The sequence below is a fragment of the Pseudorca crassidens genome, chromosome 1, assembly GCF_039906515.1.
Source record: "Pseudorca crassidens isolate mPseCra1 chromosome 1, mPseCra1.hap1, whole genome shotgun sequence".
NCBI lineage: Eukaryota > Metazoa > Chordata > Mammalia > Artiodactyla > Delphinidae > Pseudorca > Pseudorca crassidens.
In genome coordinates this window covers 192253008-192277797 of record NC_090296.1, presented here as the reverse complement: position 1 = coordinate 192277797, position 24790 = coordinate 192253008, and the positions used below count along the sequence as shown (strand labels likewise).

Here is a 24790-nt window from a genome sequence, read left to right as displayed (position 1 = left end):
GATCTTCTTAAAAGCGCTCACTTTAAAAATAGTTAATTTTCAGAATTCAGTTCAAATACATTTTCACACAACATTTTAGTGCATCAGGCAAGGTGTACGTGTATAATGAAACGCTAAAATAGATGAAAAGTAGTTTCGATTCTGGGTTACGTTTATGGGATTTAAGGTAGATAAGCAAATCGTGAGGCACGAATAAGCGATTTATACTCTAAACATCCTACCTAATACACCGGTGTTGCTCTGTTATGGACCTCAGCCAGGCAGCTCTCAGACCAGCTGGGAGGGAACGGGGTTCGTCTCTAGCCCTGCAGAAAGGCCAGCTCCTGGATCTCTGAGATTTAGACCCAAAGGTCTACAAGTGGAGAAATTCTTCTAGATCCACAGACACTGGCCAAAGTGATCATTTACCCTTTTAATTGTTTTAGTAGAAGTAAAGCATAGATTATAAAAATAAGTCTTTATAGAAATGGTTGCCAGGCATTAGGAGTAGGAAAGAGGGGTTGTCTCCAAAGGGGAAGACCAAGGGAATTTGGGGAGCTGACGGAACTTCCTGCATCTTGACTGTGATGATGGATCCGTGATGGTATGTGTTTATCAAAATTCATTAAACTGTACATCACCAAGAGTGAACTGTACTGCATGTAAATAAAACCAAGAAAGAAAGAAAAAGCATTATGGAGCATGGCCATTGCTATGAGCATGTGGGCTTAAACTCTAGACAACAGGAAGGTCCAATGTAATAATAGCTGGAAGTATAAGGACACATCCCTGAAAAGCTAAGTAAGTCACCTTACTGCCCCCAAATAGGGCCAAACAATGTGTCAGATCTTCAGACCTTCTATACATTGTTTAAATAAAGAACACTATATTCCGAATGTGTTTGGCAAGAAAACTGTGAATGGATGGGCTTCCCTGGTGGCGCAGTGGTTGAGAGTCCGCCTGCCGATGCAGGGGATGGGGTTCGTGCCCCGGTCCGGGAAGATGGGAGGATCCCACATGCCGCGGAGCGGCTGGGCCCGTGAGCCATGGCCGCTGAGCCTGCACGTCCGGAGCCTGTGCTCCGCAACGGGAGAGGCCACAAGAGTGAGAGGCCCGTGTGCCGCAAGGCCCGTGTACCGCAAAAAAAAAAAAAAAGAAAGAAAACTGTGAATGGAAACATGTTGAATCAGAATAAATCTTTGCAATGAAGCATCATACTTACTAATTCTCATACCCTTGCTGAAATTCAGGCATGGGACCTCTCATTGATCATCATTAAACTAAGGAGGTCTTACTTCAAACACATTATTGTAGTAATCAAAAGTAGTATAACTGCACTGCAGAGCATTAACTTATTAACATTAGGTCAATTTTATTCTTAAGCTCTGATAGTTGACATGTGGCCACAGATTTGTGTATGATGTTGCAAAAGGCTCTGTATCAATCTGCTCTGATTTACAGGACATGTAGAGATGAGAGAGAAGGGCACACACCACCGCTACAGGAATAGGTTTATGCGAGGACCCTACACAGCCCAGGTTACACACAGCATCTTACCCCAGGTGTACTGGGTCAGGGCCAACTCCCCCCAGCCAGGTTACGGCTCCATTTCAGATCGGTCTGTTGTCATTCCCCACGATTTGCCCACGTGCCTCTGGCATAAGCCACCCCCACCTCTTACCATATGGTTTCCATAATACGTCATGGCACAGCTCACCTCTCAGCATCTATTAGGTACACCCGTGTCCCCACTTACCCTGAGCCCATGTCCTGGTGCCTCCCTCGTAACCACCCAGAACATCTTATTTTCCAGGAACAATTTTCTGGTATTTTTCTGGCTTCTCTCTTCCTACAATTCCCAGTGGAAAATATGTTTCAAAAATTAATTCTAAAGTTGCTGCAGATCCTTTTTTAGAAGAAAGGGGGCATAACACTAAAAAATAACATTTTCAAACATCCTACATATGGATGTGTCTCATGTAAATGATGGTATAAATCACACAATTGGGTATTATAGAACCACAAAAAAAATGAAGCCTACCAAGAATCAGGATTAAAATGGGGAAATGCTTTTGTTTTAATATTAAGTGAGGACTTCCCTGGTGGCACAGTGGTTAAAAAATCCGCCTGCCAATGCAGGGGACATGGGTTCGAGCCCTGGTCTGGGAAGATCCCACATGCCGCCAAGCAACTAAGCCCGTGCGCCACAACTACTGAGCCTGCACTCTAGAGCCCACGAGCCACAACTACTGAGCCCGTGTGCCACAACTACTGAAGCCCACGTGCCTAGAGCCCGTGCTCTGCAACAAGAGAAGCCACCGCAATGAGAAGCCCACGCACCGCAACAAAGAGTAGCCCCCACTGGCTGCAACTAGAGAAAGCCCACACGCAACAAAGACCCAATGCAGCTAACAATAAATAAATTTATTAAAAAAAAAACTAAGTGAAAAACATAAAATTCAAAATTGTGTCTACAACTTGTAGAAGAGTACAAGAGGAGATATGCAATGAGAGGCTATCAGGAAATGTAATTAAAACTGTTTTTTTTTTCTTCTTTTTCTAGTGCATTTATTACTTATTTGTAAAAACCATGAACAGGTATTTATTTATGATCAGGAAAAATAAAGATAAAATGAAACATGCAAAAATTTCTAAATGAAATTATTGAGTTCACGGAAGTGTTATGGAGATTAACAATGGAAAACCACAATTCAGGTTCTGTATTGGCTGAAAGCAATCTTAGTTGCTTCCTTTTTTGTCTTGAGTGTAGGTGGTAGAGTAGTTTAGAAATGTACTTATTTACGCATAGGTGTTTATGCTTCAAAATACTGAAGACCAAGGGTGTTTTCAATGACAGTTATATGTGTAAAAATAAGAAGGTGCAGTGTATCTCCTGTTTTCATTCTAGATTGCTCCTACATCAATAGAAACATAGGCTTGGTGGTCTGACATGACAGTTTCTAGAGCCTTTTAGAATAAGAGAGCTGTTTGTGGAGGCAAACTGCCTTACTGAGTCCACCAAATTAAAGGCTGATTTCATCCAGAAACGCCCTCATAGACATATCCAGAAATAATGTTTAGTCAAATACCCAGGCATCTCATGATCCAGTCAGGTTAACACACAAAATTAACCATCACATCTTCTTTGAGACTTACAATATATAGTCTCCTTGAAAAGGCACTGAGAATTCATGAACGAAAGAAACCCGTTGGACCCACAGGATAGAATATTTTTTGACAGTCATTTCTCCTCACATTTCTTAAGCCAAAGAATGCCCAGGGATTACTCTAGTATCAAATAACCCCAAATCTCTGGCTTAAACCAACAAGGTTTATTGCTTTTTCACACTATCTGGTTAATGTGAACTGGAGAGGAGCCTCTGCTTATTCAAGTGACCCAAAGACCCATGCGGATGGAGATTCCTTATTGACACATGCTTTCAAGGTCACTCTACCTGGGAAGGCATGTGGCAAATTGCACATCGTCTATTAAAACTTCCGCCAGGAATTGACATTTACTACTTCTCCTCACATTTGGTAGACCAAAGCACACCTAGGAGGGTGGCCAGGCCAACTTATTTGAATATCTAACACTTTGTGGTAGACTGGTGTATTCACGCACACCTATCAAAACTGTTTGTGCACAACCTTTAAAAGAATACTAGAAAGGAAATGCAATAGAAGAGGTTGTCTTTGCAAATGTGATGAAAACAGGTTTTTCTTCTATTTCTAATGGACATATTTTTCAGGACCTTTTTAGGGGGGACCTGAAATAACATAGTTCTTTGGGGCTACGGTCCCAATCCCCACATGTATGGTAAGAAGCAGACACATGGCAAGGAAAGGAAGGTGTTTCTATCAACAGATGTGAAGATATGGGTGAAACTCATACTGACAATCAGTTCTCAACTTGTTCCACCTGGTCTCCATTCTTTGGCACAGATATTGTCTGGGAGGACTGAGTACCCTTCATCCTTTAAGTCAGGCTCCTTGGGTGACATGTTATTAAATCACAATGTCTTTTCCCTTCACAGCATCCTTTGGTTAACTTTAACTCATTTTTACTTACAAAATGCAGCTGACCCTTGAATAACAGGGATTTGAACTGTGCCAATCCATTTATAGGAGGATTTTATTTCAATAAGTATTACATTATTAAAGGATCCTTGGATGGTTGAGTCTGCAGGTGCAGAGCTGTGGTTACAGAGGGCAGACTGTAGAACTTGAGCATCTGACACTTTTGGTATCCTTGGTGAGTCCTGGAACCAATCCCCAGCATTGTTCAAGGGTCAACTATTTTCTCTTAAGGAACAGTGGACTTGAAAATAAAGCTTAGAGTTAGCAAACAGTAAAATCAAATTTCAGGGACAAGAGGAGCGTTAGTAACTTTCTTGAAGCAGGTGCTGTCCTTGACCCTGGAATTATGGCCATGAACTTACCCTTGTGGGATTTATAGTGAATAGCCAGTGGCAAGTTGAGAAAAAGTAAGGTAAGGCTAAGGGGACAGAGAGTGGTGTGTGTGTGTGTGTGTGTGCACACGCACACGCGTGCATGCACACGTGCACTTTCTTTTTTAGATTGGCTGGGGTATTATTTTCCTGTTGCTGCTGTAACAAATTACCACGTACTTCGTGGCTTTGAACAACACAAATTGATTATCATAGAGTTCTGGAGGCCAAGTCTAAAATAGGTCTCACTGGACTAAAATCAAGGTGTTGGCAGAGCTGCGCTCCTTCTGGAAGCTCTGGGGAAGAATCTGTTTTCTTGCTTTCTCCAGCTTCTGGAAGTTGCCCACATTCCTTGATTCATGGTCCTCCTCCATTTTGAAAGCCAGCAATGTTCGGCTGAGTCCTTCTCACACTGCCGTGTTTCTCGTTCTCCTTTTCCGCCTCCTTGTTTCACATGAAAGGATCTGTGTTATTACTTTGGGCCCTCCAGATAATCCAGGGTAATCTCCCTATTTTAAGGTCAACTGATTAGCAACCTTAATTCCATCTGCAGCCTTAATTCTCCTTTGTCATGCAACCTAACATAGTCGGGTTTGGGACATTAAGATGGAGACATCTTGGGGGCTATGATTTTGCTTACCGGAGGTGGTCAGAGAAAGTTTCACTGAGGAGGTGATGTTTGAGCACGGGCCTAAATTAAGTGAGGGAAGGAACCATGTGGTATGGGGCAGGGGGAATGTTCTATGTTGCAGGAGAGTCAATGTTAAGTCCGGAGAGGATAGTGTTCTTGGGAAATGGAGAAAGGTCACTGGGTTAAAGAGAAGTAAGTCAAGAAAAGAATGATAGAAAATGAGGCCCGAGAACCAGGTCTAGGCAAGATTATATAGCACCTTAAAAGCCAGAGATAGGACTTTGGATTTTATTCTAAGAGTGATGGGCAGCCAATGGTGGTTTTGAGTAGACAAGTAACAGAATTTGAATTACGTTTTTAAAAGGATCGGTTTAATAGCGTGTAGGCAACCAAGAGCGGAAGCAAGGGGATGGGGTAAGAGACAGACCCATCGTCTGGTGGTAGAAAAGTGCAGTTTGGGTTGAATGATAGCACTTAGGGTTGAGAAATGGTTGGATTTGGGATTTATTTGAAAGTGCAGTTGGTAGAATTTTCTTTATGGATCAGATGAAGGGTACAGAAGAAGGAGAAAAATCTGATCTGAGTAACTGGAGGAATGGGACTGAGACAGGAAACAGCGGGGAAGGAGCAAATCTTAGAGAAAATATCCAGTTGAGTCCAGACACGAGAAACTGGAGATGCCTATTAGACATCCAAGTGATGTCAAGCGAGCAGTTAGATAAATAAACCCACGGTTCAGGCAAGAGGTTTGGAGATTTAAATGTGGAAGTTGTAAGTATGTAGATGATATTTAAGGCCATGACTTAGGGAGATGGTGTGAATGAAGACAAGAAGTGAGGAGAAGCGAAGTGAAGCAAAGAGAAGAGAAGAGGGGAGGGGAGGGGAAAGGTCAAGGTTGAGACAGAGTCCTGGAGTCCCTGACATTTAAAGAAAAATTAGAGAATTGAGGAGGATGTGTAAACAATGATAAGAAGGAGTGGCCGGTTAGACAAAGGAGGTCAAGGAGCCAGTGAAGCAATTCGTGTGCATTGGAGTGAACCTTGAACATCTGATTTGGTCACAGAAAGTGACTGACGGCTGCTAAAAGTAGTTGCAGGGGCATGAGTGTCAGGAGAGAATGGGAGAAGACCAACAGGAGACAGCAAGTCTGTAGAGCCATTTTTTCCGAAGGAGTTCCACCCTAACTGGGACCACAGAAATGTAATCATCGAGAAGACATGATAGCGTGTTTGTAATCTAATAGGAATCGTCCGGTCGATAGGGAAATGATGATGTTGATTAAAGGAGGAGAAGGATGTGCAGAAACAGATTCCTGAGTAGATGAAAAGGGATGGGTGGGACTTTACACAGATGGAGGGATTGGCCTTGGAGGAGCACAAAGACGGCCCATCCTTAGAGAGCAGAGAAAGCAGAGCGAGAGTGGGTTTGTGGGTTTGGCAATAGAAGGAAGAAAACGATCTTCTTTCATTTCTTCTATTTTTTCAGTGACATAAAAAGCAAGATCATCAGCTGAGAGTGAGGAAGTAGACGGAGAAGGTTGAGATAAGGAGAAAATGTAAATAGTAACAGTGAAATGGCAGAACGCATTAAGCAACGAAGTGCACAGGGACTGCCCGGTAAATCCTACTTAAGATCTGAATTTATTTGGGGAAGGAATACATTTTGCCTCTGCTCAACCTATAGTATGGTCCTACTTGTTTGGGGTAGAGTTTAAGATTTCCCAGACGATAATCCCATCTTGGGTATTAATCTCCCATAAGTATACACTGCAGAAACAGAAGGTTTGAATGCTGAAGTTCCTGTTTTGTGTAATGTTGGGAATGGTGATTTTGTTTTAAAACCACAAAATGAACCATTTTGTTAGATGATGGTTGGTTCCCTTTTTACCACATCTTCTGGCAACAGGGATGAGGTCCTGAGGAAAATACAAGCATACAACAGGAGCTTTTCAAGCGCTATTGGGAGGCAAGTTTATATAACCTTCATCCTGAAACCCAATCATATCCTGTATTTAAAAGTATTGCTTTGAGGTCATAGTGAAGAGATTTATGTCGTTCAGTCTGCTTCCTGAGATTCCCATGCTGAGAGATTTTCATAACTTTTTGAAGCAAATACATTTTGGGGACCCGAACAGAGAAGCATGCTATTCTCTTCACAATTGGAAGGTGACATATAAGTTAAGAGTTCTCATTTCCCCAGCTATGTCAATGGCCAAGATATTTGATCCCAGGTAATTATTCCAAGTATGAGAAAATCTAGAGATGAGAGAAAGTGTGAAAAATTCAAGGAGCTGAAAGAAAATCACTATGGTTGGGAATGGCACGAAATGACGATGCTGGCAAGATAAGGGTGGGATATGGCTGGTTTTAAGAATTTGGGCATTTTAGAAAGAATTCTAGTGTCAGGACGGAGAATGCATTTGAAGGTGACAAGCCTGGAGGAAGGGAAACCAGGTAGGGGACCACTGCAGCCACTGAGGCTAAAGAAATGGGAGTCACCCCAGGGAAGTGGCACAGGAATGGAGAGAAACAGATGGACTTGAGAGAGATCTAGAAGGAGGCACCAGCAGGAATTGGTAACTGAGTGGCGACAGGAGGTGCGGTGCAGGGTTGGTGGTTGTCAAGGATGCATTCCAAGCTTCTGGCTTGGTTCACGGGGCTGCCATTCTACTAGATATAAATAGCAAGCAAGACAGACGTACTCGCTGGGCTTGAAATGTTCAAGTCCAGTGGAAGAGAAGACGAGTGCCTGGCAGCCCTAACAGAGGGATAAGCACTGTAACAGGAGAAAGTGAAAAAGGGTTTAGGTGTGCAAAAGAGGGCTCTTGTTCTTGACTGAAGGGGGAACTTTTTGTGTGGCTGGGAAAGCGTCTCGGAGGAGGCATCATTAAAGGTCAGAGGTGAAGGGTGAATGTGTGTGTGTGTGTGTGTACACACACGCACACACGTGTCTCTCTCGAGGTGGGTGAGATGGGAAGGAAAACCATTCCAGCCAGTGTATGTGAGGTGGAGTGGGTTGTAGCAGGTGCGGTCAAAGTTGAGATCTCAGTCTCTACCACCCACCTGTAACCAGCTCTGCCCTGCAGATTTGCGTGTTTCCTACGAGGAGCCACAGAGCGTTGTGTCTGATCTGCCCCAGCTGGCTTCTCATCTCCCTTTGCAGAGGTGATTCTTTCATTTCTTGATATTTGCTCCTCTAGCTGCATCACGTAAATGAGAACGCTCACCCAAGAAATTACTTGCATCATACCAACAAAAGTCCATATGTGTTTCTAGAGCAAACCTTACATATGGCCTCCGTCAAATTACATATGAAAAACATTTAAATGATTTTATATGATGTAGAAACAAATGTCTGAGAACACTAGCTAGGCCCTATTGATTATTAAAAACAGGAAGTTGGAAACGTGGTCTTTATTCTCCAGAAGATGATATAGATGTGGAAATAACTGTAGCAGAAAACTGATATTCTCATCTAGATCAGGAAAACTATATAATAGGAAGATTGTAATACAATATTTACTAGTGCTATCCGAAACCCATATTTATGAACATTGTTACTAGAACTCTAAAAGCATACTTTCAGCTCATTTAACATTATTAGTTATTTAGTTATGTGTGGAACCAAACATTTAAATAGTGATATGAAAAATACAATTTAAAATAAAAGCCTCATGATTTCCAGAAAAGAAATGTCTTAAACTAGAGGAATGAGCTAGAAGCCTCAAACTCTGAATGGCTGGATGGGTTTATAAAACAACAGTGAGTGTGTCCAGGGAGGGGGGATTCCAATGGCCTTTCACTTACTACTTTATACAATTTTTTATACAAGTTTTCTTACTTTATATTGTTTGAATTTTTAAGAACAATAATCTGAAAGAATTTCAATTTGAAAAGAAAGAGTTTGGGGCCTTACATTTTATTTTATCTTATTTCACTTCATTTTTTATTTCACCTGCATTTCTTTACTACATTTTCTCCCATATATTCTCCATGATTCTTTTTTTTAAAAAAACTTAAAAAAAATAATTAATTAATTTTTTTGCCTGCATTGGGTCTTCGTTGATGCAGGTGGGCTTTCTCCAGTTGTAGCGAGCAGGGGCTACTCTTTGTTGCGGTGCACAGGCTTCTCATTGCGGTGACTTCTCTTGTTGCGGAGCATGGGCTCTAGGCGCGTGGGCTTCAGTAGTTGTGGCATGTGGGCTCAGTAGTTGTGGCACACGAGCTTACGTGCTCCGTGGCATGTGGGATCTTCCCAGACCAGGGTTCGAACCTGTGTCCCCCGCACTGGCTGGTGGATTCCTAACCACTGCACCACCACCGGGGAAGTCCCTCCATGATTCTTAACCATGTGTGAATGGCTATTTGTCAAGCGTGGCCCTACATTTTAAAGCAGCTTTTAAGAAAGTGATTTGGATTAGTTGACAAAAAAGGAGGAGTGGAATTTTGCAAGAGAAGCTTCATGTACAAAGTCTGGGAGTTAAGACTCAATAGGGAACAGAGAGGAAGCTGCCTGAATGGAAGGGAACGCCATATCTGGAGATCAGGTGTGGGGTCTGGGACCTACATGGTGGAGGGCGGGATAGTTAGATCTGATCTACTAGGTAATGGCAAGAAAACGAGTATGCCCGTGTGTGTTTGTGTGTGTGTTTGTGTACATGCACACCTTTGTATACAGTATACATATATGATATAAATAATAAATCTCAGTTATAATAGAATGTTTATTTAATCAGAATAACATATTTCTGTCCACAATGGATGAATGAATAAAGAAGATATAGATATCTTATATACATGCGTATATATATACATGCACACACAATGGACTATTACTCAGCCATTAAAAAGGAGGAACCCCTGCCATTGGCATGAATGGACCTTGAGAGTATTATGCTAAGTGAAATAAGTCAGACAGAGGAAGATTAATACTGTATGATCTCACTCATGTATCGAATCTAAAGAAAAAAAAACATCTCATAGAAAAAGAGATCAGACTTATGGTTATACCAGAGCTGGGGGATGGGGAGAAGGGAGTCAAAAGGTAAAAACTTCCAGCTATTAGATAAATAAGTACTAGGGATGTAATATACACCATGATGACTATAGTTAACGTATATAAAATAATGCATGTATACACATAAACACACACACACACATATATATGTACAGTATATATGAAAGTTGTTAAGAGACTCGATCCTAAGAGTTCTCACCATCAGGAACACATTTTTTCTTTTTGTGTGTGTGTGTCTATGTGAGATGATAGGTATTAACTTAACTTACTCTGGTGACCATTTCACAATATATGTAAGTCAAATCATTATGCTGTGCACTTTAAACTTACACTGTGCTGTATGTCAATTATATCTCAGTATAACTGGGGGAAAAAAGAGTAACACGTTTTTTGAACGTTATATGAAAAAATGAATTAGTGTGATATTTCCTTAAACACTTGAAAATTCCCAGTAAGATCATCAAGAGTATGAAGGCTACAGAGGTATTCTTTCATGGTTTTTAATTGTGGTTTTGGAATATTGGGAGGCATACATTTGGAAGTTTAATTTTCTAGGACATAAAAATTGACCCAGATTCTTTTCTTGGATTTGTTTCTTTTAGACAAGGAGTTCTCTGGCTACCGATATTTTATTTTAAATTTTACATAGGAGTATTCCTTGTTCTCAGATACATAGTTTCAATTTGAATGAAACACTTACAGCATCCACTGATGAAGGAAAAGATTATAAATAAACATTTAAAGATTTCCTTTCCCCTTTTCCTGATTAAAAATGTCTGGACAGCTCCTGCGACAGCTTTAAAAAAATCGCTAGGGTGAAGCACTTGAAGTAATGACTGAAGATTACAGGGAAACTTACTGTTTTCCAGGACAAGGCTGAGGACTTTATAGTTTTTCAGAAACCCCCCATCTGCCAAAATGTCTGCTGCACCTGTGTCAATCTCAGCTCTTCTCTCTCACCCATGGTGATCTACCCTCACTTCTTGTAATTCCTCCCATTCTACTCAGTGAAAAGATTATAAAAATCTGCTTGTAGCCCATATGTGCACCATATTCTACATTCCCTCACTCACTCCTGCTCAGAAATGAATATTCCCGTGAAAAAGCAGAATGTTAGTAGGTTTGCCACCCACTGATTGCCCAGAGACCAAAGCTACCAATTAAGAGAGATGGCTTCAAAGCCCAGAAATGTCGGGCAAGCCAACTCAATTTTATTGCTACCACCCATCTAGATTTCTCAGGTTGACCTACAGATGTCTTGATTTTATCTCTAGATTTTCTTTTTTCAGATCATAGACGTAATAACATTCACTGTAAAAACTCAAACAACACAGAAATATATACAATTAAAGTATAAAAAGCCACTACAGCAGGTACACTCCCTGCCTTCGAGAGAACCGTCACAAACAGTTTAGTGTCTATATGTTCACACACCCATACACAGAACATTTTGAATTTAAAGGATCATACTGAACAATATCCTAGACAAGCTTCTGAATGAATAGATGGGAGTTTGGTCATTCATTCAACAAACTCTTACAGAGGACTCACTATGTGTCAGGCATTGTTCTAGAAGTGGGGAACACAGCAGTGAAGCAGAGAACGTCCCTGTTCATGGGATTCATGTATATTTGGAAGGGAATGGATAGTCAGTAAACAGGCAAACTAAGAAATAAGATCATCTCAATTAATGGTAAGTGCTATGAAGAAAAGTCTAAAGGGTAACGGGAGAGAATGACTTAGGGTAGGGTGAACTAGCTGCTCAGGGAAGGGGGTCTCAGAGGAAGTGGCATTTGAGCTAAACCCTGAGTGACAGGAAGGAGGGAGCCATGCAGAAAACTGTGGGAAGAGTATATGCAATGAGGAGACAGAAAAGGCTGGGCGTGTTCAAGAAGGGCGGTGTAGGGACTTTCCTGGCCGTCCAGTGGTTAAGACTTCGCCTTCCAATGCATGGGGTGTGGATTCAATCCGTGGTTGGGGAGCGAAGATCCCACATGCCTCAGGGCCGAAAAAGCAAAACATAAAACAGAAGCAATATTGTAACAAATTCAATAAAGACTTAAAAAAAAAAAAAAAGAAAGGTGGTTGTCTGAAGCTTAATGAGCTGGGAAAGCAGGAGGAGATGGTAGGGGCCAGATCATGCTGGGCCCTTCCAGTCGCATCAGGAGGTACCAGTGCAGAGGTGGAATGACAACTCTCCAAAGAACAAGGAAAAAGATGGATTGTCCAGTAAGTGGTGTTGAGACGACTGGCCTTTCGTATTGAAAATAAGTAAGGTGCCCACGCCACGTCCAATATAAAAACATTCCAGATGGACGACAATACTCGTAAAGTTAAAAGACCAGCAAAAATTGGAAGGTGATATTGACAACATATATGTGGGGAAAAGAATCAGTACTCAGGGGCTTCCCTGGTGGAGCAGTGGTTGAGGGTCCGCCTGCCGATGCGGGGGACATGGGTTCGTGCCCCGGTCGGGGAAGATCCCACATGCTGCGGAGTGGCTGGGCCCGTGAGCCATGGCCGCTGAGCCTGCGCGTCCGGAGCCTGTGCTCCGCAACGGGAGAGGCCACAGCAGTGAGAGGCCCGCGTACCACGGAAAAAAAGAAAAAAAAAGGATTCAGAATATACGCTGAGTTCTTCTAATCAATAAGACTAATAACCAAACAAGGCAATGAACAAAGGAGATGAGCTAGCAATTCACAGAAGAAAAAAGTATATGGTCCATAAGCATAAAAAGATGACTGACTCTACTAATTATCAGGGAAATGCACATGAAAACAGAACCAAATGAAGGACCATTTCATAGTCGTCCAGGTTCGCAGAAATTTAACAGCTCTACGATGACAAGAGCTGATGGTGTCTCTCTCGTGCCCTGTGAGTGTGTGTGGAAATTGGGGCTACTCTGGAGGTGGATTGGCATAGCTGCCCGGCAATGTCATTTCTAGTCTGGTGCCAGAGAGAAACACTTCTCCATCTGCAGATGAAGATGAGTGTAAGGGTACTCAGGGCACATGTTTGTTGTAGTAGAAAAACTGAGAAACCTAAATGTTCATGTGTAAATGGAATGGATAAATAAAATGCAGATGGCTATCTAATGAGATACAATACTTACAGGAGTTTAAAAGAATGAATTGGATCTATTATCTATCTATCTATCTAATTATCAAAACATAGGTTATTTCCCAAAAACATAAAATTGAATGTTAAACACAGTTACACGCTGTCCATACAGATAGTATAATACCACTTTTATTCAGTTTAAAAGAGCACACAGGGACTTCCCTGGTGGCACAGTGGTTAAGAACCCTCCAGCCAATGCAGGAGACATGGGTTTGAGCCCTGGTGCAAGAAGATCCCACATGCTGCGGAGCAACTAAGGCCACGTGCCACAACTACCGAGCCTGCACTCTACAGCCCACGAGCCACAACTACTGAGCCTGCGCGTCTAGAGCCCGTGGTTCGCAACAAGAGGAGCCACCTCAGTGAGAAGCCCGCGCACCGCAATGAAGAGTAGCCCCCGCTCGCAGCAACTAGATTAAGCCCGCCCACAGCAATGAAGACCCAATGCAGCCAAAAATAAAATAAATAAAAAATAAATTAATTATAAAAAATTTTTTAAAAAAAGAACACACAAAGAATACTCAATAGTAAATCGTTGACAAAACTACAGCAAAATCTGACCCACCACCTGTTTGTGTATGCCTATAAGCTGAGAGTAGTTTTTATATTTTGCAATGATTGGAAATTTTTTTAAAAAAATAATATTTAAATGATGCATGAAAATTATATGAAATTCAAATTTCATTGTCCATAAGTAAAGTTTTATTGGAACACAGCCAAGCCCATTTTAAAAAACATATTGTCTATGGCTGCTCTTGCTACAAGGGCAGAGATGAGTAGTTTCGACAGACCATAGAGAATGCAAAGCCTGAAACATTTATTATCAGTCCTTTATAGAAAATATCTGCAGACCTCTGTTCTATATTATTCATGGACATTATTTTTTAAATGGCCGGGAGTATACACATCACATTCATGATGGTGACCACCTATGGATGAGGAGGGGATGGAACTGGAGAGATAGATGTCGAAGGGTACTGTGATGTTCGCAAATGTGAAAAAACTTAACAGTTGTCAGTTCTGCCTGGTGGGAATACGAGTGTTTGTTATATGAAGTCCTCGTACCTTTCTATACTTTTTCTTAAAGTCTCAGAAACGGTAAAACAGAAAAACATATTTTGTAGACAGTATTCTATATCAATGCATCTAAGTCTGTCGTATGTATTTTAACTTTTATTTTATATTGGAGTATAGCTGATTTACAATGTTGTGTTAGTTTCAGGTGTATAGCACAGTGATTCAGTTCTACATGTACATGTACCTATTCTTTTTCAAATTCTTTCCCCATTTAGGTTATTACAGAATATTGACCAGAGTTCCCTGTGCTATACAGTAGGTCCCTGTTGATTATTTCTTTCAAAGACAGCAGTGTATACATGTCAACCCCAAACTCCCAATATATGTTTTAATAGTTGAATAGTACTCTATTTTACAGATAACAGGAATTTCTTCTCAAATCCCTTATTTATGAACATTTAAGATGTTTCAGTTTTGCTATCACATCCAGGACAGCAAATATCTTCACACTGCATCTTAAAGCATTTGTGTAATTATTTCTAGTGAACAAAATCCTAGAAGTTGAATTCCTTGTTCAAAAAAATGTACATTTAAAAATTTGATATATGTTGTAAATCGCCCTTCCAAAATGCTGCATTGAGCTATTATCTTGAAAACAGAGATTATTAATATTTTTTGCCAAACTGCTAGGTGACAAGTCTTAAGTCATTATGGTTTTAATTTGAGGTTCAGGATCTCTGCATGAATTTATGAGATAGTTGATTTCTTCTTCCCTGCAACGCCTGTTTAGGTCCTTAGAACTTTTTCTATTGAATTTTAGTCTTTTTCTCATTGCTTTGGGAACTCTTTTACGTATTAAATATACTGATTCTTCCCTTGAAAAAAATTCACCTGGATTATAGTTATTAACTTTGTTAATAGTCTTTCGGCACTTGGGAAGCTTTACATCACATGCAGTCACTATAAAACTTCTTCCTAGCTTTTGGCATAGTTTGGGATATGCCAAGGAGAGAATTGCTTTAGTAACTAATGGTCTCCACCATCTCCCAGAACCACTGGCCCTTCCAAGAATTCTCTGGGCTTGACAATGCACAGTGCCTTCCTTCTGTTCCAGAAGACGTGTGGTCCTATCCTAAATGCATTGCTCCATATCACGGGAGTTTGGTCAGGAAACAGAAACCACTTTGAGTATTATAATTCGGACTGAGAGGTTTATATGATTATTGGAAAGACTGGGTATGTGAAAGTTAGGAAGGTCACTGCCTGCAGATCAAGAAATCTGGAAGTTCAGGACTTGATCTCAGTGGCCTGAAGCACCAAAAAGGCATGACTGTCAAAGGATACTTGAGAGCTGCAGGAAGAACATCCCACCTGCAGCTACTGATGCCCCCATACATGCTTATAATTGCTGCCAGAAATTAATGGCTTCTCCATCTCCTCCTCTTTCCAGATCTCTCCATGAGCCTCTCATTCAACCAGAATCCTATTTGTAAGAGGGTCTGGAAAATGTAGGTTCCAGCTTCTCAGCCCTTTGCCATACCAAGGAGAGCTTAGAAGGACAGAAATTGTGCTGAGTTTTTACAGGAGGTTGTTTTCAGGAAAGATCAGGTCAAATCAAATCAAAAACATCCCCTGTGCATCAAAGGTTCATCGAGCACCAGTGTGCATAGTACTAAGCCCTGTGTTGGGTTGTTTGGCATGAAAGAATCTTGTTCAGAAAAGGAAGGTGAGAAATTAGGGAAAGGTCACTTTCACAATCAACCCAAATATATGTTACTCATTTGAATTTTATGACATTGTAATATTAGATTTACATCAGTGAATTTATAAAAATAATAAAACAGAATTTTTGTTTGTTTGTTCGTTTGTTTTTCGGTACGCAGGCCTCTCACTGCTGTGGCCTTTCCCGTTGCGGAGCACAGGCTCCGGAAGCGCAGGCTGTGCAGCCATGGCTCACGGGCCCAGCCGCTCCGCGGCATGTGGGATCTTCCCGGAACGGGGCACGAACCTGCCTCCCCTACATTGGCAGGCGGACTCTCAACCACTGTGCCACCAGGGAAGCCCAATAAAACAGAAATTTTAAAAGGTGACTTGGGAATTCCTTGGTGGTCCAGTGGTTAGGACGCTGTGCTTCCATTGCAGGGTCATGGGTTTGATCCCTGATTGGGGAACGAAGACCCCGCAAGCCATGTGGTGTGTCCAAAAAAAAAAAAATATGACTTGTCCACCTCAAAGGTCAAGGTAAGGAGGATACACCTAGATCACAACTCATTTCAGGAAAGAGAGACTTGGGACAGTGGGATTATTCTCTATTGTAATCCTTGGATTAGGGATGGAATTAGTGATGTCCGTTCATTTGTATTCTTGGTCTCAGAGAAATTTGTTGCTGGAAAATAACCCACAACTTACACTTTCAATCAAGTTATCACACAGTTCAACCTTATAATAGCAGAAAAGATGCCTTAGGCGCCACAAAGGTAGAGTCACATCATTTTCTCTAGCAGAAGAAGGCCAATTTGGAACACTGACTTGTGTGTCTGTGAGGTCCCTTCTAATTCTTGTACTTAGGTTGAGTTTCCAGGTTTCTAATTAAGAGATATTTTTAAAGGGTTGTATTGCTGCAAGATTCTGTAGTATGTTCTCAGCTTATAAAGCACTACCACATTACCTATGTGATCTTTATGACTTTGATCACCTGTGAAAGAGGAAAGGGGGAGGTATTTTCAGCCTAATTTTAGAGAAGAAGTTAAAACTGCAGAAGATTAAATGAATTGCCCAAGATCACCCAGCGCATGGTGACAAGATCCTTTCTCTCTGAGGTCTACCATCTTCTTGCCTAGGTGCAAACAGAAATGTTTATATTTTCATTTTTATGCTCTAATCTGTAAGATGCTCCAGTTCTTTGCCAGTTGTGTGCATTTTGGGTGAGGATTTCCAGAACTTGTTTTTTCTTTTTTAAAAGTCCAGAAACATCAAAAGCATAAGATTTTAAAGAAGGAAATCTGTAATTTTCTACTAACATATCAAAGCATAAATTTTAGGTTAAGACCTAAGTATATATAATTTATTCTTTCTTGAAAAGTCTGTAATCATATGTAAACTCAAGTGAATATTAATTGCGTGTATATTTTGGCCTCCCTTAATAGAAGTTAAAAGTTCATTTGTAATGCATTTATTATAGAGTCAAGGAGGAAAAACAAAATGCATACCAAAGAGAACACATAGAAATAAGTTGCCCTGGTACAAATGTCTTTTGAAATTCATTAGCTGTTACTGATGAAGTTCAGTTAGAACCATGCGGTTAGAACCACATGGGAAATATGTCGATTGGGAATCAGGAGTGAAAGAAAAGATATCTGCTTTTTATTAAGACCTGAAGTGTGTCGTAATTGGGTTGAATTTCTACCCAGATGGTCCCCCTCATGCTGACATCTGCAAAGTGTGGATAAAACCGTGTTGAGGTGTTATTTTCTGTGACTGCGTGGACACATGTTACCCAGTTAAAAACTAGGAACTTGAGTCCTTCAAGCAGACTCCTGCTAAACCATGCTGAGAAAGCTATGCTTCCTGGAGCATGGAGGTTCCAAGTAGTTTCACTATCAGAGAAGATTTGGAATTCCTTAGAGCAGTTATAAATGTTTGGTCTTCCATCTGGCAAATCAATGACAAAAGTGTAGATTAAAGACTGTCAGAGTCTACATCAAGTTTACAGTAGTTATCCATGAAAATGTAAGTCATTAAAAAAGATGCTTTTTTAGAGCTTCCCTGGTGGCGCAGTGGTTGGGAGTCCACCTGCCGATGCAGGGGACACGGGTTCGTGCCCCGGTCCGGGAAGATCCCACATGCCACGGAGCGGCTGGGCCCGAGAGCCATGGCCGCTGAGCCTGCGTGTCCGGAGCCTGTGCTCCGCAACGGGAGAGGCCACAACAGTGAGAGGCCCGCGTACTGCAAAAAAAAAAAAAATGCTTTTTTAAAGTTAAGTGGTGAAATGTCATGAGCCAAGTATGTATTTTCATTTGATTGGTATATTTCTAAGTGAAAAGTCTAGCTTAGACTTAGTCAAAAAGAACCCCCCATGTGTATGACATTTTAAAAAATGTTTTTAATGGGTAAATTTATTATCACATATTTTAGCTGGCTGCCACGTTTTACAAATTATTAACAACCCCATGTTCTCCCTGTCAGACAACAGAAAGATCAGAGTAAATGGAACCAAGGAACCTATAGAGTTTAAATCGAATCAGTGGTTTGGAGCGACTGTGAAAGCTCATAAGGGGAAAGTGGTGGTGAGTATCAGCTCCGTGCTGCGGGGCTGCTTTGCAATAACATGTACACTGCAATGTTTCACAACTCCTGTCTACCCAAATCCCTTCGTGGAAGAATACATCGGATTTTCAAAGATGAGCTATCAGCATTCCCAAAAAAATTGAGTGCTTCAAATTAAAGAATCTATTTTAGTCCTTAAAGTTACAGGAAGTAAAGCTGGTTTTCCAGAAAATTGGTTAGATCTTTTCAAATATTTCAAAAACAAATAAGGAAGATAGAAAAATAAAAGCTAAATCCTAAAAAGGTAAATGTTTCATTGCTTAAGATTGATTTAAAGGGCTGACTAAAGTTTGACCAGAGAAACAGGAGTACTACCGTTAGGATTCTTTAAAAGTTAATCTACTGTGATGTCATTGATCCTCTTTAGAACTATCGGAACGTTTTCTTTAAAAATGTAACTACCAATTACATGGTTCTCTGAGTACACTGATACTTTTTAAAGTAAAACTTTCTCACTCACAGATAGAGATCTTTTGGCTTTAAAATGCTATGACTTTGTGATTCTCTTCTCTGTAGCTCTGAGTGATAACACATGTCTGGTTTACTGAGAAATAAATAACTGTATAAGTTGATCTGGAAACTTTTTTGTTATTGGGGGATTTTTTTTTTTTTTTTTTTACTATTGGCTCTAATTTCCTTACAAAATAAAGCAATAACTTTTGCTTTTGGGATTTGTTTAAAGGTGTTTGAATTATGATTTAATAAAAATAAGTATCTAAAGGAAATGCCTTGTTTTACTTGGTCTGTGGTTAACGCCCCACAGAAATTTTGACATAAAACAACTAATATATAAAACATAGATAGGCCTCTTTAGTGACAAATCCAGAATTTACAATAGGCTCTCTGTAGAACTGTATTTGCATTAATATAGTTCTCACATTCCAGGATTGGTAAAAACTTTTTAATCCTTTAGTGATTTATAATGTATGTGAATAGCTATTGAAAAGCTAATTCCATCTAATAACTATTTGGGGTTAAAAAATCTTTTGGTACTACATTGATTTTGATTAAGTCTTGAAAACTTATATTATTGTGCATTTATTCAATATTTGTAGAAATCTTCAGAATTACTGAACGTAAAATAACACACCATGTTCATAATAAATATGCTTAACTTGAGGGCATGCTTTGCACTTTCAAAATTATGCGGTAGGAAATAGGATAATATAAAGTACCTTTCAAGTTAGTTTTTTCCTTGAGCACTGAAACTTAGCAGCATAAAGAATTAAATTCTACGCTGTGTGACAATTCTTAGAACTTCAAATTGCTGTGAACAGAAGTATCGATTTTGAATATCCAGGTATCATGTGTGTTTGGGTCAAAGCCTGAATATTATCACATCATCATGTTTCACATCAGTGTGAAACTGAGCAGGTATAAAAAAGATACTTTTTTAGGGCTGATAGCAGACAAGCACTGGAAAGAATTTTCATGGCATTAAAGTGTTCTATGGTGATATGGAAGGTGATGCGAGTTGGCTTATACTGAACCACATAGGTAATGCTTTCCCTTCCAAACTCCTACTTTTCACCATTCCACCTTATGTTAAATGTCTTAACCACATAGCGCCCGAAGTTAAGGGGACTTAGATGTGTTAGAGAGCTTTTCAGTATTGGCTAAGACCTCACAATACAGAGAGAGACAAAAACCCAAAAAACTTAAGTTATTTTAGTAAAGATAACTTATATTCTCAAGTAAGCAGGGTGCTACTTAGTAAAATTATCTAGAAGTCGTTACACATTGGACTGATTACCAAGGACATGTTTGGAATCATGAAAAGACTAAAATCAGGATCTGCCTCCTCTTTTTCTGGCATTGTTTTAAGTGTGATGTCATCAAATTAGGAGAGAGGCTAGTGGTTCCATATTCTAGAAGTCTCTAATTCTGCATCCTTAGAAATGAGTGGTTGAATATTCAGGTAAAACACAGTTACGTAGGATTTGAGCTAGCAAAACAGAAGTCAGAAAGGTGCCTGTGTTTTCTACCTGTTTATGTTTATTGCCTGTCTCGTTCCTAGCACAATTAATTATTTAACTTACTTAAAGAGGATTTCATATATCCTCTTTTATATTTCATGATCCAAGAATCATGTTTTTTTACCATTGTTTAAATTAATTTTTGTCTTGTCATGAATAAAAACTATCAAATGAAAAATAAACCCACTGTGATAAGGGGGCAGCAGTCCAAATGTAAGTCATTGTTTTAAAAAAATCGTCAGGTACACCCTCAGTGATAAACCAGAGGAAATCCACAAAACAGGTTGACAAACTTGTCCGCATCCTTTGATTTGAAAGTAGTTTTTCTTTAAGCAACAATTAAACCAAGAAAGGAACTAGTTCTCTTTCTAAGACATCACACTGATTCATTCGCTGTTTAAATGTTCATTTGCTTTTATGTAAGTCCAATTAAAAAAAAAAGAAAATATGAGTTCTTTGCCTTTAGTAAATATTTACTTTTGCTAGGCTACTTTGATTTGATTTAAAATCCTGTGGGGGAAAAATCTCATTCCTTTGTATATGCTTAATTTGTCCCAATTCTACGATGCATTAATGTTGAAATATTGGCTTTGCAAGTTTAATTAACTCTGACTACCGAGGTACTCATTAGCATACTGGAGGCCAATTAAGTCACTTAATAATTTAGCATTGTTTGTTACAAATTTAGGTCCATTCATCAACAAGTCAAATCAAAGCACTGTATGAGGAATCTGCATCAAAAAGAATTTTATTGTCTTTGATGTTTCCCAGGCCTGTGCTCCGCTATATCACTGGAGAACTCTTAAACCGACGCCAGAGAAGGACCCAGTTGGCACTTGCTATGTAGCGATTCAGAATTTCAGTGCGTATGCTGAGTACTCTCCTTGTCGGAACAGTAAGTTATTTTTATTCTTGGAACTGAAATTTAGCTCGAGCTTTTCTGCTATAGACAGTGCAGGTAACCCCAGAACACCATTGGTAAGGAAAAAGCAGTGGGGGTAAAGATGATGGACGGTCTTACAGGATGCCTAACTGTAATGTGAGGACCAAGACACGGAATTCTGCTGATCGTCTTCCGTGTTTTAGAAATTTTCTGTTTTTAGATATTCTGCAGTCAAATTGATTGGTTCCTTATTTTAGGCCTTAAACTCTCCATCTCTACTCAAAATTCACACTGCATTTGAAAAATGCTAACTGTCCGCTTGTTAACTGTAGGAATGGTGTTAATTAGCATGATTGGATCTAAGAGCACAGTGGATATGAGCTCTCCACCTAGCCTGTGTTCTCAGTGTTCTCACAGATCAAACCTGTGTCCCCTGCACTGGCAGGTGGATTCTTAAGCACTGCACCACCAGGGAAGTCCCTTAAATGGCTTTAAAAGAGGTGTTCCTGGACTTTTCCTGGAGGTGCAGTGGTTAAGAATCCACCTGCCAGTGCAGGGGACAGGGGTTTGAGCCCTGATCTGGGAAGATCCCACATGCTGCGGAGCAACTAAGCCTGTGCGCCACAACTACTGAGCCTGCGCTCTAAAGCCTGCAAGCCACAACTACTGAGCCTGCATGCCGCAACTACTGAAGCCCGTGCACCTAGAGCCTGTGCTCTGCAACAAGAGAAGCCACCACAATGAGAAGCCCGTGCACTGCAACGAAGAGTAGTCCCTGCTCGTTGCAACTAGAGAAAGCACATGCACAGCAACAAGGACCCAACACAGCCAAAAAATAAATAAATAAATAAACTCATATAAATAAATAAAAGAGGTGTTCCTTATAGGTAATAAGACTCAGTTATGCATTCATTCGACACGTGTTTTTTGAACACACTGAGGACTAATTATTCTATGTTTAGGGAATAAAGCACAGGACAAGAAAAAGCAAACCCCTGTCTTCAATAAGCATATTCTAGGGCGGGAGAGAGACAACATATGCGTAAATATATAAGTTCAGATCCAGCAATTCCACTTCTGGGTATTTATCTAAAAGAACTGAAATCACTATCTTGAAAAGATATCGGCACCCCCATGTTCATTGCAGCACAATTTACAATAACCAAGTCATGGAAAAACCAAAGGATCCATCAATGGATAAGTGGATAAAGGAAATATGGACTAGATAGAGATATGGATATATACACAATGGAATATTATTTAGCCATAAAAAAGAATGAAGTCTTGCCATTTATGACAACATGGATGGATCTTAGGGTATTATGCTAAATGGAGTAAGTCACACAAAGAAAAATACTCTGTATGATCTCACTTATATGCAAAATCTTAAAAAAAACCAAACTCACACAAACTCACAGAAAAAGAGTACAGATTGGTGGTTGCCAGTGGTGGGGTGTGTGGGTGTGGGTTAAACGGGTGAAGGTGGTCAAAACGTACAAGCTTCCAGTTATAAGGTAAATCCTGGGGATGTAATGTACAGCATGGTGACTCTAGTTAGTAATACAATATTGTATAGTTGAACGTTGCTGTGAGAGTAGATCTTAAGAGCTTTAAAAAGATTGTAACGGGGCTTCCGTGGTGGCGCAGTGGATAAGAATCCGCCTGCCAATGCAGGAGACACGGGTTCGAGCCCTGGTCCGGGAAGATCCCACATGTCGCAGACCAACAAAGCCCGTGCGCCACAACTACTGAGCCTGCACCCTAGAACACGCAAGCCACAACTACTGAGCCCACGTGCCACAACTACTGAGCCTGCGCTCTAGAGCCCGTGAGCCACAACTAGTGAAGCCCGTGCACCTAGAGCTGGTGCTCTGCCACAAGAGAAGCCACCGCAATGAGAAGCCCACGCACCACAACAAAGAATAGCCCCCGCTCGCCGCAACTAGACAAAGCCTGCGCGTAGCAATGAAGACCCAACATAGCCAAAAGAAAAAAAGATTGTAACGATGTGTGGTGACAGATGTTAACTACATTTACTGTAGTAATTATTTCACAGTATATACATAAATCAAATTGTGTTGTACACCTTGGACTAATATGTCAATTACATCTCAACAACAAAATTTGTTTAAATAATAAATAAGTTTCTAATATAATGGCAGGGAGTGAAAAGTACTACAAAGAAAAACATAGCAAGGCAAAAGAGTAGGGAGCGACGTGCCTGCGTGGGGAGAGGAGCTGTTTCAGACAGGACGACGGGAAGGGCTTCTCTTAGCAGTTATTGGAGCAGGAAAGCAGGAGCTTCCCAAGCATGGCATCATCCATTAAGAGGGATATTCTGTGTCGTGTTCCACTCAAGGTCGTGCCGCTGAGTTCTGTAAGAGGTCCTTATTATTATGCTAAAGATAAAGGTCAGGGAATTCCCTGGCAGTCCAGTAGTTAGGGCTCTACGCTTCCACTGCAGGGGCACGGGTTCGATCCCTGGTTGGGGAACTGAGATCCCGCAAGCCATGTATCATGGCAAAAAAAAAAGTCAGGTAGAGCAATAAATAAATCCTGAATTTATTCATAAAATTTATGGTAGAGCAGAGATTCAAAACTGAACTTGTTTCATCAATTTTTACACCTATCCATATCACATTTCTTATGATTTGCTAGAGGTACCTCCCCACAGCAGTAAACTACTGTAGCTGAAATGAGGAGCCCGTCCTTCACATGCCTCTTACCTTGATGATATATCCTCTTCCAGCTAACATCAAGGATGATTGTTTAGAAACCATGTCACTGCTTCTTGTTCTGCCTTTTTATCTCACTGCCCATGTGATGGGAGAGCTCAGATTAAAATACAGCATAAGCCATCTAGACTTGTGGATAAGAGTTGCAGGGTGAGTTTGAACCATTATCTAAAACTTTAAAGTATAGTATGCTCTCATTTTGAGTTACACGGGTATATTATGTTGTGAATTTATTTAGCGTTTACTTTCCTAAATAAAAGAACAGCTTGACACAGGTAAAGGTGAAGTTTATGTCGAGCTGCAGAATAGCCAAACAAATGGCCAGGAATTCTGTTCAGTCTAGTACAGAACTCCAGTGTCACATCCTCCTGGTCTCTCTCTTACTGGAAGTACTTCCTTCTCAAATGCACCCAAGGAGCCGGCTTCCTGTGTTCCCTAAGGAGTTCACAGTTCATAAACACAAAGCCACCTTGTTCATAAGCGTATGGTCAATATCACAGAACAGGGATATTACTTTCAAAAGAGAATTTCAAGAAGCCTCTCATGTTCATGTCACACCGCAAAGCCCCTTCACTGACACTTTGAGCAATTTGGGTGGTAGTCTGCTCATTCATATTCATGACATGCCTGTAGCTCTTACGGTCATTCATAATTTAGAT

At 40.5% G+C, this 24790-nt stretch overlaps 1 protein-coding gene across 2 annotated transcripts in view; it reads left to right on the top strand.

The window, feature by feature from the left end:
* The window catches only part of ITGA8 (integrin subunit alpha 8), a 184060-nt gene that overhangs the window by 7561 nt on the left and 151709 nt on the right, over window positions 1-24790 (top strand). For both annotated transcript variants that reach the window (XM_067703950.1, XM_067703955.1), the window contains exons 3-4: window positions 18397-18497; window positions 21285-21408. In XM_067703950.1, the coding sequence (XP_067560051.1) occupies window positions 18397-18497; window positions 21285-21408 (225 nt within the window). The remainder of the gene's footprint in view (window positions 1-18396; window positions 18498-21284; window positions 21409-24790) is intronic.